The sequence below is a fragment of the Diplotaxodon limnothrissa genome, linkage group LG19 (genome assembly GCF_057381915.1).
Source record: "Diplotaxodon limnothrissa isolate DT_005_m linkage group LG19, D_limnothrissa_male_GT1.1, whole genome shotgun sequence".
Classification (NCBI taxonomy): Eukaryota; Metazoa; Chordata; class Actinopteri; order Cichliformes; family Cichlidae; genus Diplotaxodon; species Diplotaxodon limnothrissa.
Window position 1 is genome coordinate 31277172 of NC_140614.1, and position 14541 is coordinate 31291712.

Consider the following 14541-nt stretch of genomic DNA (forward strand, 5'->3'; position numbering starts at 1 on the left):
AGGAATCCTTGATGATAAGCCTTTCCCTGGTCTAGTACTGTAAACCAGGAGCTACCAGTGAGGCTGTCCAACATGTCCTGTATCCTGGGAATAGGATGTCTGTCAGGCACCGATTTGCGATTAAGTTCTCGATAATCCACACAAAGTCTGAGGTCACCGGACTTTTTCCTAACACAGACTATCGGTGACGAATAAGGCGACTTGGATTTTGTAACCCACCCCCTATTGATCAAGTCTTGCAGGTAAGCTTTTACTTCCTGATGCAGAGGTTTAGGCACACTGTTGTAAGTCTTTTGAACTGGTGTTTGGTCGTTGAGGGTGATGTGCATCCGAAGGCTAGGAATGCAGCCTACATCATTTTCGTCTTTTGCAAAAGCTTTGCATTCCTCCCTAAGCATCATCCTCACCGCCGACTGTTGGCCACTCGTTAGATGGTCTAGAACTACAGGGGGATCCCAAACACCACTTGTCTCACCTGTGGGGGCTAATGGGACTTCGACACCTGCATCGTCTGCTGTTTTAGTTGTTGGAGTTTCTACAGGTTTTAGGGCAGCTGGGTATATTGCTTTTACGCCCTCAATGTGCCCCAGGACCACACGCGGATCTACAGTAATATTATGGCATGTGGTATTTGTGACAGATACTGGGACCATGGCTGAGTTGCCCCTTTTTACTTTAAACAATACTTCCTGCAAATGAAGCCCCTCAGGCAGGCTGGGGTTCAGAACAGGACAAAATAACATTACAGTGTCCTCGTCAGCCTGTATGCGTGTGCGACAGCGAATGGTAGTAGCTTCACTAGGGCCTAAAACAACTTTACTCCGCCCTGTCTTGACTTGGATCTCTTCCGCAGCTGTTCGATGTGTCTCTATCAACTGGATAAAAGTCTTAGCAGATCCGACGTCAATACCAAAAGCACTACTCACAATATTTGCAGCACAGTCACTGTTTTTAACACCCTGTTGTTTAAGTTGCTCGTTGATGATTTCTTCTATAACATTGTATCCAATAATGGGATCCTGAGCTACATTTGGGTCACTAGAGACCAATACGGGCACTAGGAGACTCGAGCTGGTCGTCTCCACCCCCGTCAGTCTAAACTCTACAGGGACCCACCCCATAAATGGTATCTCTGTCTGATTAGCTGCGAGCCCATTTAATGGTTCTGAACCTAAGAGTTCATCTATCCCCCTGATAGTGGTGTGAGGTAAGTGCTCGACTCTCCAGTTCTCATTTATTACGGTAGCCTGTGCACCCGTGTCCCACAATGCGGTGACTGGTACATTGTCAAAGGTGCATCTCACCATTTTTCGTCTACCAATCAGCTTCACTAATTTTTGTCCTTGCTTATCTGATAGAAGGTCAGAATATCCCATGTATGACAACCACCCCTTTTTCTCTCTTTCCCTCAAATGTTGTTCAACTAGCCTCACCGCTTTACATACATGTTTGTGATGGTGCCAGTGTTGTCCCTGACAGGCTTTAGAACAGTAACTGACAGATGAGCAGCCTGCACACCTCTGGAGTGGGGTGCTGACCGACTCTCTCTGGTGGCAGCAACCACAGCGGCGGGACTCCTGATGTGGCGGTGGGGTCACTGCTGGTCCCGTGGCAGTGGCCCTCTGGCGTTTCCCTGCAGCTGAAGTGGAGCTCGGCATCCTCTGGAGATGTGGCCAGGCTGGCCACACTTAAAGCAGTGGGTGCAGTTGTCTCCCTCTCCGTTGCTCTGGCAGGTCCTGCAGCCTTTCTTCCTCCAGGTACCCGCGGCAGCATCTGATGTCCTCTTTGTAGTCTGCGACTTGCCAGCGTTCAGGGAAGCAAGAACCATCTGCCTCACCTCTGCAACCTCGTTCCTCAGCTCTTTCACCAGGTCGTGCATTTCGGGTGGAGGATGATTTTTCTTGTCTTCCTTGGTGGCGGGGATCTGTGAGCTGCTGCGTGGTTCATCCCTAGTATGTAGCTCATTGATTCTTGGTGGTTTTGTATTGTTCCTCTTTAACTTGTTCAGTCTTTCTGTCTCGAGATTGGCAGCTTCATTTAGTTTCTCAATCAGCATTTCATCAGTCACATCTGGGTTGTCAAGAAGGGCTTTAATCTGGAACTTTATGTTGTCATTTTGCAGCCCAGTACCCACTGATCTCAAAAACTTCCTTTTTACCAGGTCCCGACTGTAGTGTTCTGCTTCTTTGTCCTTGGATGCGTACAGGAGGCGATCTTTAAGCTCAATGGCTCTGAATAAAAAGTCTTGAGCTGACTCTTTTGGATCTTGGGAAATATTTATCAGTTTTTGGTACAAATCAGATGTGTCATCTTCTCGGTAATGTCCTTTTAATATTGTCTTTAACTGTGTGAGTGTCAAATCAGTCTTTATTTCAAGCATATCACGCAGTTTGAGACCTGGATTGATGGCTCTTATCACTGCTTCAATAACTTCTGACTCACTGTGGCCTTTGCGGAGTCCATTTTCCATCTGATGCAGCAGGTTGGTATAGGACAGCCGATCGCGCTGCCCTCCCTCACCTATTTGGCCACAGATGCGAAACTCCCTGCGAATTGTCACCTCTGGTACTTTAGAAGACAGCAGGTTCGGGGCAGCGTCCGCCATCTTGAGTTTCTGCCCTATCGCTCTAATTTCTTCCTGCAGCTCGTCATACTTGTCTCTTGCGTCTGAAGGGCGGGAAAAATCACTCTCGGCCGTATTGTCTTTAGCTTTATATTCGCCCAAAAACGATAAAAGTTCTTTCACAAACTGTACAGCATCGTCTGGTGTATAACTGTTTTCCACCTCGTCCAGTTTATGTTCTATAACTTTCATCAGTTGGCGTCTGGAAGTGTCTTTTGTAGGCTCATTTAGCGGTGTAGCAAAGCCTTTCACCTTATAACCCACTTCTATGAGCTGATCACGACTTAGCTGGCAGAGTGTGGCGGTGATCTTATCTCGTCGGGCTTCTATCTCCATTGTGGGTACTCACAAGCTTGTCTTTAGTCCGTCAGATTTCAGGTCCGGTGCTTGGAGAAAGGTTTTTCTTCAGCCGTGCGGTAGCGCTAACGTTAGCCGCTAATGGCGCTAACCAGGCTTCTGCTTCACTCTCGTGCGGGAAGTTCTTCAAACCTTCCTCCTGGCTGGCTCGCCATGATATGTTGCAGCTTTAAGGCAGGGATGACTCCTGGAGTTGCTTTCTCACTGTATCTGCTTTATTTCACAATCCGATCATAACAAAAACATACAGCAGCTCCTCTCCGACTCCTAGCCCTTTGCTGCGGTGGAAAAAGAACCACTCCAAAACCCCTTCAAGGAACATATGTACAAAAGAGTTTTCCTAACACACCAATGGGGCGTTCAATGCCATCTGGTTAATATGAGTACTCTGGCAGAATAACAGTTCAAATGAAAAATATACCAGAACAAACAAGCAACCAAAAAAGAAGTGTGGGGTACCTTTGAACCAATGAACAAAGTATAACCATTTATACTTTTTAACATAACCCGGCCCCGTCGATATGTGTATCTCTCACAAATCTTTATTTTGAACATGTTGAAAAAGTATAAAAAAATAGAATTAAAAGAGACAAATGAACAAAGCAAACAAAAGGAAAACGAGCAACCACAACTCCAAATAACGTCCATGTTCAAAAAGGAGCAGGAAGAAGCATAAGCTGCTGGGTAATTACATTTTTGTTCAAAATCTTCCTAGATTATTAAATATACAATTAATTAAAATTTTGCTAATATTCTTTTGTTCTTTTGAGGAAGCACATTTATAATATTATATGTCACATTTATGGACAGCAGCTAGTTAGCCTAGCTTATCACAAAAACAGGAAACACCCAGCCTAGCTTTCTGTGACTAAACAAAATCCACTTAATGCTCATTCAGAAATGATTCATTAGCTCAGTCAGTTTCTTACAATCCCAATAATGCTGTGAGGAACATTTGGGAGGAACATCTGGTTATCAATCAATCCAAAATACTATATGATTCCTACATACTTTCTACAGCTAGAAATCACGACTAAAATATAATGAATGGCTTTGCTGTAATTTCCTTGGGCTTTTTATCATGCTCTGTAAATCCTCTCATTTCCCTCTAGACAGAGGCTGCTAAGCATTCAGATTATAAAATTTAGAAACAAAGCAATTTCTTTCAAAGTGCAGATTTTATAAAGCACTCATAAATCATTTTAACAATAGACAAACTTTTTAAAACACTGCAGATTTAATTGTAAGCAGATATTTGCCCAGGGCCATTAAGATCAAACCACAGCCAATTAAATCTTAAAACAAAGACGTAACTTTCGGCTGTGGAGCTTCAGAAGTGCCTCAAAGCACAGAAAGTAGAAATAGTCCACTCAACACTGCTAACACGTTGATTACACTTTACACACATAATGATGTTAACTGCATTAAAATTAAAGTTGGGCAGATAATAAGAGTATGTTTCTTGTGAACCAAACTCTAATTTTATTTAACTTTCCATTTTCCTGGTGGCTCAGGATGCTTTAACAATAAATAAGGGAAATAGACACTGTAGTGTTGTGTGATGGTAATAAAGTCTACTTACCAGTGCAACTAATTAACTCAATCATTAATCCAGTCCAGAGGAAGTCCATGTAATCCCAATAACATTATGACATTTTGCTACACTTTTGTATTTTTTGTGAGTTACAAAATGTGAAGAACAGCTTATTATCAGTCATTCCAAGATGTCTTCTACAGCTAGTAATACAAAGTAAAATTTGATGTGTTTGTTAGTATTTTCATCTTAACCTGTATAAACTAACCTTTCCATCTGTACCAGGGATGGTAAATAATCAGGTCATTAAAACCAAGAATTCCTTTGATACCGCTAATTATACGATTCTTAAAACATTAATAAATCATTTTTAACAAGTGGACTGTTCCAGATACACAGCAGTGTAGATGGTAAACAGATATAACTCCTCATTAGTGTATTTGTCAAAATATATTACTGAAGCTGGGGTATAAAAAACACAGTAAAACATTATGTTAATGTCAAACACTTTAAATTTGTGTATATGACATATCAAAAAACACACTACAGCATCGTCCTGTAGATGAACTGGGTTTAACTGTGTAACACAATATCTGTCAGGGTTGGTTGAAAGAGAACCCAAATGCAGGACTTCTAGATGAAGATGGTGCGTTTATTTACAGTGAAGAGAGCAGAAAGCAGTGCCAACGATCACAGTGTGTGTGTTCTTCCTGCGCCTGTGTTTGTGTTTGTCCTCCTCGGTGTCCTCCACATGTTTCCGCAATCCTCCTGGAAACAAGAGACGCAACAGTGAGTACATTTTAGACCAATATCTAAGCTGCCCTTTTTTATCTAAAGTCTTGGAAAAATTGTATATGACCAATTGATCACATACTTGAATGCACAAAATGTTCAGGAGATTTTTCAATCTGGTTTTAAAGCAATGCATAACACTGAATCAGCACTTTTAAGAATTTTTAATGATATATTTTTATCATGTGATTCTGGTGAAAGTGTCATTCTTATTTTACTCGATTTAACTGCTGCATTTGACACTGTAGACCATGAAATTTTAATCTCGCATTTGGAGCAGTGTGTCGGTATAACAGGTTCTGAAATGGTTCAGGTCTTACTTAACAAACCGAACCTTTTCAGTTCGCTTAGGAAATTGTGAGTCCTCCCGTGCTCCGTTGTCTCATGGAGTACCACAGGGTTCCATTCTGGGCCCTATCCTGTTTTCACTTTATTTACTTCCATTGGGCTCAATTTTTAGAAAGCACAGACTCTCGTTTCACTATTATGCAGATGACTGTCAGATTTATGTTCCTCTTAAAAAGAAAGATGGGTCGTCTGTAAATCGTTTACAAACATGTCTGGAGGACGTCAAGTCGTGGTTGGCGCTAAACTTTCTTTGTTTTAATGATTCTAAAACTGAAGTAATGGTGTTCAGACCTGCCTCCACTGCTGTTCCGTGTGTTGATTTGCAATCCCTGAAATCATTCTGTAAACCAGAGATTGTTAATCTGGGTTTTAAAATGGATCCTGAGTTTAAGCTTGAAAGCCAGATCGGGTTGGTTGTAAGGTCTAGTTTCTTTCATCTGAGGCAACTGGCAAAAATTAAGCACTTTCTTACGAGACAGCAATTTGAAACAGTAATCCACGCTTTTGTAACCGTTCGGCTGGATTACTGTAATTCTCTTTATTTTGGGGTGAGTCGATCTTCTGTTTTTCGACTGCAGTTAGTCCAGAATGCTGCTGCACGCCTTTTAACTGGCACTCGTAGATACGAGCATATCACCCCAGTTTTATATTCACTTCATTGGCTGCCCGTGCATTTTAGGATCCATTTTAAGCTGCTTTTATTTGTTTTTAAATGTTTGTCCAATGCTGCCCCTGTGTACCTCTCTGAGCTTCTTCATCCATACATACCTTCCCGGTCCCTCAGGTCGGCAGACCAGCTCCTCCTGAGCGTGCCCAGGACTAATCGTGAGCTCAGAGGGGATCGGGCGTTTGCTGTGGCAGCACCAAAACTGTGGAATGAGTTGCCTTTACATGTTAGACAGGCACCTTCCTTATCTGTTTTTAAATCACGTCTTAAAACATATTTATTTACCTTGGCTTTTAGCACAGCAGGACTTGTTGATGTCTCTTAATACGTTTCTTATTAATTATATTATTTTTAATTTTAAGATATTTTATATGTAATTTAAACTGTTTCCTCTCTGTTTTATATTTGTAGCACTTTGGTCAACATTGTTGGATGTAAAGTGCGTTATAAATAAAGATGCTATGCTATGCTATGCTACATTCCCATCCACCAGCCGACAAATATGCCTTCACCATTCAAACAGGAGAATAACTGAGAACGCAGTAACACAAGCATGAGCACTAACTGTGTTCCTAGTTTAACAATATCGCGCCACTACTCTCTTATGTAGGGCTTCTTGATTATTCAGATCGGCAACAGTTGAGTGATTAATCCCAGGTGTGGCTGGCTCAAAGACGGGAGACTCTCCAGGCCTGGTGTGGCAGCAAAACTAACACACCACAGCACACACACTCAAATGCGTACACAGGAAGACGAGGGACCGGGGGCATATCACATCAACAAACAACCATAAACGATCCACAACGACCAATAGAACTCATAATATTCATTAAACCCCAAAATAACACCCGATACTATAGACAAATTTATTCTCCACTAAGTAATATAATTTTATGTGAGATGAAGTTCACACAGGTTTTATTCATAGAATAAAAATTGTTGTTTATTTGATATATGAATACAAAAACTCTCCAAATTATGGTGTAACACATTTGCATTTCTTCTAATTCCAGTTTTTAAAGACTACATATTTAATGCTTTTTCAGTTTTTATGGCCAAAAAACGATAACAAAAAGTTAATACTTCCAGACAAGCATCACAGCACCCAGTCAGTTTTTTCAAAATGACCTAACCCCATTACCTATCATAAGCCATGGCAGTAATATGAAAACATTATTTTCTATTTAAATATTTATTTAACTACCAGCTTAAAAACGGAGCACAACAGAGGAACAGCACATTAAAAGGTTTGATCCCCCTGGAAACTCTTAGAATTGTCCCTGTAGGGTTGCATTGAATTAAGCAGTATTAACACTACTGCCCTTTCTGCAGAAGGGCAATTGGCTACGTTGCATGTTTTGCAAATCTGCCTTTTGAGTCAGGTGAAATACCACCAAGACAAAAGAACTAGTAGCTGACTTCAGAAGGAGGAAGTCTGAGCTGCAGCCTGTCAGCATCAACGGGGAGTGCGCGGAAAGGGTCTCCAGTTTCAAGTTTCTGGGTGTGCACATAGACACAGACCTCCAATGGAGACACCTCGGCGGTTTTAAAGAAGGCCCAACAGCGTCTGCACTTTCTGAGAATCCTCAGAAAAATGGACCTGAAGAAGGAGCTGCTGACCGTCTTCTACCGCTGCTCCATTGAAAGTGTGCTGACATATTGTATCGGTGTGTGGTTCTCCAGCTGCACCACAGCATACAGAAAGGCACTCCAGAGGGTCATCAATATGGCCCAAAAAATCATTGGACATCCTCTTCCCTCCCTGAAGGACCTGTACAGCACTCGCTGTCTCAAGAGGGCACACAGCATCCTACAGGACTGCACACACCCAGGACACCGGGTGTTTAAGCTGCTGCCGTCGGGCAGGAGGTTCAGGCTGCTGAGGTCCTGGACAAACAGACTCAATGACAGCTTTTACAACAGGGCAACAGCCCTGATCAATGCAAATAGCTGACCTGACTGGCTACCTCCCTGGACTTTTTTTTTGGGGGGGGAGTAACAATGTTTAAAACAATAACAATAATAATATTTATATTTATAACAAGGTGCAATAATAATTAATGTGCAATAATGACAGTGTGCAATACACTTATTCTTCTTCTTTTTATTACTAAGTTAATATACTGTGTTGTGTTGTTTGTGTTGCGTTGTGATGTGTCATATCATGTCGTGTTGTGTTACATGTAGTGCCGACATAGGACAGTTTTCCAATCTCATTGAACTATTGTACTATGTATGACTGTGCAATGACAATAAAGAGTTATCTATCTATCTATCTGAAATATGCAAAATGTAATAGACTGTAGTTAGCTGTGCCCAGTTAGGCCTGTTTGTATTGCTGTGTTAAAATGTTGTGCGTAATAGTGTCTCAGCTGTGTGGAACGGTTAACCGTTTCTTCTTGTCTGCTGTGTGCAGCCGCAGTCTGGTAGTTTCGAATATTACAAGACAAATAACAACACAAAAAGGCTGTATTTATAACGGTAAATGGACTGGTTCTTATCTAGTGCTTTTCTACTCAAAGTGCTTTATACAACATGCCTCATTCTAGACCAAAATACTAAATTTTGCTCTACAAGGGCCTGATATTACGAGGACATTATTCTGCCACTGTTCTATGGAAATTGAAAACGAATGTCCTCAGAAAAAAAATCAGGTAAAATTGTTTTTTTGGTTTTTTTAATCACGTAATTCTTTGTTTTTACATACATCAGGTCCCAATCAGCCACACATAAACACACAAGTTCATACATAGCATGCCTGGACACATAAACGTAAACATAAAAAACATCCACTTTGATAGTTTGCTGCTTGCAAGTGGTGAGAACTTGCAGAAAGTGGGAACTGAAGGCAATAAAAAGAAATGGAGTAAACGTGTGCGACACATTTGATTTATCATAAAGCATTTGAATGTTGCTGCTTTGCTTCCTGTTGAAAAGTAGTTAGACTTTTCAACAGGGACAATTTACTAGTAAAATGTCTTAGTAAAATGAGTAATTCCCAGACTTGACAAAGAAATGTCATCATCAGACTAAGTTTCAGAGCTTCCCTCCTAACACATGCAAGGTAAGTTCTCTTACTTTAAGTTAGGTAGAGTGCATGAATGCAGGTTTATAATCAGCTTTTCACATCATATGTATATATGAGTAAAACTACATAGTGAATAAAGCAGAGCTTCACTATAGATTTCTCTCAATTTCTTTCCTGTCTGTGGATGCTTTTCTTGCTCTAGTGTCATCCTCCTGTGGAAAACATGATGACAAAGACATGCATTTTCATTCAACTGCTGCTCTTCCTTTCTCCTGTTTGTGGGGAATTGAAAGTTGCATATGACTCCCCTTCTATCATCATGACATGGAGAGATGCACAGGCATACTGCAGGCACAAGTACACTGATTTGGTCACTGTCAGAAACGAGCAAGAAAATGAACGTTTTATTCAGCACGGCTGGATTGGATTATACCGAGAAGATGCAGCAAGTCCATGGAAATGGTCCCAAGATGATGAGATAGCCACCTTCACCATGTGGGAACATATAACTGGTAAGGAACATGTAACTGAATTATATTTGTATAACTGTATTACAGTATTTCTGTTAGGCTAACATTTATTTGTTTTAAAGTTCAAATCTATTATATCTATTGTATCTATTATATCTTGCCTATACTATTATCTACAGTACATTTATGAAACATGCTGAGGCCTTTTTGATGCAAACAATAAAAGATGAATATTTGAGCGCATACAGATGCAACATCTCAGATGCAATTTGGTCTTCAAACCTTCTCTGAAAACTTCTCAGTGCATTCTCACTACTTTACTTCTCCTTGTTCTTGCAGAAGCAAATGCACAGGGAAACTGTGTTTTTAAGAGAAATGGAAAATGGGTAGCCAGCGATTGTGGATTGGAGCGACATTTCACATGTTATACTGGCCCTTTGGTTCTGGTGAAGGAGAATAAGACGTGGGAGGAGGCATTGGATCACTGCAGGTCTCTGGATAGAGTCAACACAAATAATCCAACCTTTTCAGACTGGAACCACCGCTACGACCTGGTCACGCTGATCTCTCCATTTGAACATACTTATGCACGAGAGAGAGCACAAGAGGCTACCACTGATGAGGTTGGCCAGTTTCCTACATTGTATTTGTATTGAGAAACTCTTTATTTGTTACAAGTTTTTGTATGTGGACCTCTCTGTTTAATGTTGGCAGGTGTGGACAGGCCTGTGTAACCTGGCTGGTAAGTGGTTGTGGGTGAGTGGAGAGCAGATGCAATATGAAAATATTCCAAGCTGCCCATCTCACAGCTTTTGTGGCGTCCTTGAGAAGAACGGTACTGCATCCTTCAGCATGAGAAACTGCCAGCTGAGAAGGAACTTCTTCTGCTACAAGAAGCCCTAAATGCACTCAAGGCTACACTTACTTAAGTACTGTACTTCAGTATAAACGTGAAGCAATTTTATTTAAATTGCACTTATGTACATGAAAATACGCTATTGCTCAAAATATGAAATGTGGTCAAGAAGGTGAAACAATGTTTATAATAGTTTATAAGTAATAGTTTATAATACAAGAACCAGAATGTAAACTATGGTTTGAATAGATGTTTCATTGATTTAAGATATTCCAGGACTCTAGTCTACTGGGGATTAAGAAATTTGCAAACCGATGTATCCCAACCTTTCTAGTTAGTTTCATTTTACTTTAAATAAAAGCGTTTATTTCTTTAAAAAAAACAAAAAAAAACGCAGGGCTTTTTTTTTTTTTTAGCTCATTCACAATTTGGTCATGAAAACATACTTGTACAAAAACTTGTACAAAAAAACAATAGGGCGTTTTGTTGTTGTTTTCTTTAAGTACAGTCTCAACTTTATGGAAACCCATCCAACTAAAACTGGAAATCACACCAAAAGTATTCACTCATGTGATGCTGTGCAGAGTTTGCATTCTGTTATCTGCATATGGAAATGTTAAGGTCACTAAAGGAAAGAAACAGATGTTTACCAGATATAGTCTTGTGTCTGCCAGTAAGGCATAGCGATATTTGAATAAGGGGATTTACATTCAAAATGTGTTTGAATGTTTGTTCTATAGCAAACCATAAAGTGATCATGAAGTGTTATACCTGTGCTCAGCACTTTCCACACATTTATGTCAATGTGAACTCAAATTAAACAGAACTATTACTGAAACATGATTTCAAATGGTGTCACTATAGACATTAAGCTGATGGCAGCCTAAGGATTACTCACAATTTACCCCGAGTACAGTCACAGGGAAATTTTACTGGTATTTTGTGTTACCTACATTAGAACAGCTAACAACAGTCTGCTCTGCTGTCCCCTCACCGTCTGCCTTTTTTCTCCATTGGCTTATCTCTTCATGTTTTATTTGTTTGTCCTTTCTTAGCTTTCATGCCCCCACAGAGGATGATGAGTTAAGTTTTTGTGTGAGTGTTACTCGTTGTCAGTATTACTCTTTTCTTGATGCAACACACCTCAAATTCCGGCCCTGTGTATCTTGTCAGTATTGGCAGATCTCCTGTCCACCCAAAACAGAAGAGGTGGAAAAACTGGATAGCCAGTGAAAAGCTGAAATGATAAGTGAGTAATTGAATCTGCCCGTATTACAGTATAAATCCATATGTCAGTTTTAAGTGTAACTGAAAACCCATTTGTTTTGTTTCGATCCCAAGATATTGCTGCCCCTCACTGAGGAGCATCCAAAGATCCTGTCAGACAAGCAGGCAGAGACGATTTTTGTTTTTAATCTTGTTCCTTTTTCTCCTCTGTCTCCGGGATAGTTGATATATGGAGGGAGTTTCACCCCTCTAAAAAAGACTATACACACTATTCTCCCCCCCCCCCCCCCCCCCCCACAATAGTTATGCTAGAATCGATTACTTCTTCATGAATAATAATGATTTAAATAGGGTAAAAGAGTGTGAAATTCAACAAGCAGATGTATCTGACCACTGTGCAATCCACCTTATAGTTAATTTGAAAGGACAGGAGAAAAATACATTATGGAGGCTAAATGTGGGAATATTAAATAATAAAAACTGAAAAAGCATTAAATATGTAGTCTTTAAAAACTGGAATTAGAAGAAATGTAGAGTGGGATTTTCACGGCACATTCCGCACCACATCTCTGTGCGTTCATCATTTGTTTGAAGCCAGCTCACCTCCTGCAACCACTTTTCCGAGAATACGTGCTTCTTTTGTGGTTCGGACTCCTTCTGACATTTCTTTGGAGGTGGAGGAACACCAAAGTAATTGCTTAAAGGAGCTTCTTCGACATCTTTAAGAGTTCTAAACTTTAAGAGTCTGTCCTCCTCCAGAAAATCTTATGTATGCAAACACGCGTTGCAACTTCATATCTTGTGCGCGTTTTTTGTTTTTTTTTTGGACAGCGAATGCGCACCTGCGGACCACTTATGTGCAGCCCCGGTTATATAGCTCGTCATATTGCAGCCACAGAAATTCTTTTGTCCATGAAACCGTAAAGCTGCACTTTCTTTTTGCCTCATAGTCTGATTTCTCATAACTTTTCCGTTTTGTGGTAAGCTTTTCTTTGGCTGTCACTTCTTCACCCTGACCTGTCTTATTTGGCTCAGCAGAACTGAAATGCTTTTACACACACACACACATAACGGTCAGCGATTCTCTGCGCGATCAACCTCTCACATGTTTAAGCTGCGGGAGATTTCACTTGTCATGTTTGCATAGTAAGCTAACGATTAATAAGACGATGTCAGAGGAATTGGTGCACAAATTATCATCACTCACCAATCAGTGCTGTCGCTCTCTAGCGATTTTGCAAGCCCTGTATCTGATTGAGGAATCACTCATCTTTGGAAAAGAGAGTTTATTACAGAGAAATGGCTCTTTCCAAAATAAAAGCTATACTATATGCTTCTTCTGGGCTATATTCTCAGCAGCATATTGTAGCGGGTCAGGGCTGTTCGGGGTTCTGTTTGTACAGTTATGTTTTGTTTATGTTGCCATAGTGATGGGTGATGCCTTCTCGCTGAGACGGTGTGTCCTTCCGGGGTCAGAGGGCGCTCTGTGTGTTGTTGTTGTTGCTGTGCGGTTGGCGCGCTGAGCAGTTAGCTAGCGGCAGTGTTCTTCTGCAGATGTCAATAAACGGCTGTGCTCCCTGGCTAGCTCACGGGAAGCAAGACCAAACGACACCTCCGTCTCCTCCTTGTCTGAGCTCGCCACATTGGTGTCAGAAGTGGGATGATGGTGGCACCCCATGTTCTGACCCGAGTGACCCCGGCCGGTGCGCCAAAAGAAGGCACCTGGACATTTGCAGGACTTTGTGTGGGGTAATGGGGTCGTCGGGGACGACTGACCCCTTAGGTGGGGGCTATGTAGCGGGTCAAGGCTGTTCGGGGTTCTGTTTGTACAGTTATGTTTTGTTTATGTTGCCATAGTGACAGGTGACGCCTTCTCGCTGAGACGGTGTGTCCTTCCGGGGTCAGAGGGCGCTCTGTGTGTTGTTGTTGTTGCTGTGCGGTTGCCGCGCTGAGCAGTTAGCTAGCGGCAGTGTTCTTCTGCAGATGTCAATAAACGGCTGTGCTCCCTGGCTAGCTCACGGGAAGCAAGACCAAACGACACCTCCGTCTCCTCGTTGTCTGAGCTCGCCACATTGGTGTCAGAAGTGGGATGATGGTGGCACCCCATGTTCTGACCCGAGTGACTTTTCCCCCGCCGGTCGTGCCCGGCCGGTGCGCCAAAAGAAGGCACCTGGACATTTGCAAAGTGGAAGCAAAAAACAAGCGCAAATTCAAACGCGATTTCAATATGTCACATATTGACAGTGGCTCACCGATGCCAATGACATAATTACCCAGCTACATTTCTGAAAGAATGCAAAAGCATTGACATATATTTTTCCTTCCTACAATAGCCCGACGGGCAGGGCAGAGATAGATTTTGGTAGTACGACTGGAAAAATCGCTAGCCCCGGGACGTCGGGCTAGCGATTTTGCAAGCCCTGTGTTACAGGCATGGCCCTTTAAGGATGAAGCCTGATGGGAAATGTATTCGGGATGTGTGTAGCGGGACTGCCTGGTGTGTGTGTGAAGAGAGAGAGCGGAGAAGGGGAAAAAGTAACGGTTAGCTACAGAAGAGACGAAAAGAAAATAAATAAAAGGAATATAATAACTCCCTCGACAGCCAGAGTTGTGTCGGCGATGCTCGCTGTGAGTAAACT

General features: G+C 41.6%; 1 protein-coding gene across 1 annotated transcript; it reads left to right on the forward strand.

The window, feature by feature from the left end:
- The first annotated feature begins 9668 nt into the window (after window positions 1–9668).
- Window positions 9669–10722, forward strand: LOC146612553 (putative C-type lectin domain family 20 member A). Its single transcript, XM_085342494.1, has 3 exons — window positions 9669–9861; window positions 10162–10442; window positions 10534–10722. Exons 1-3 carry the CDS (start codon window positions 9669–9671, stop codon window positions 10720–10722), a joined length of 663 nt encoding a protein of 220 aa, XP_085198620.1.
- The last annotated feature ends 3819 nt before the right edge of the window (window positions 10723–14541 follow it).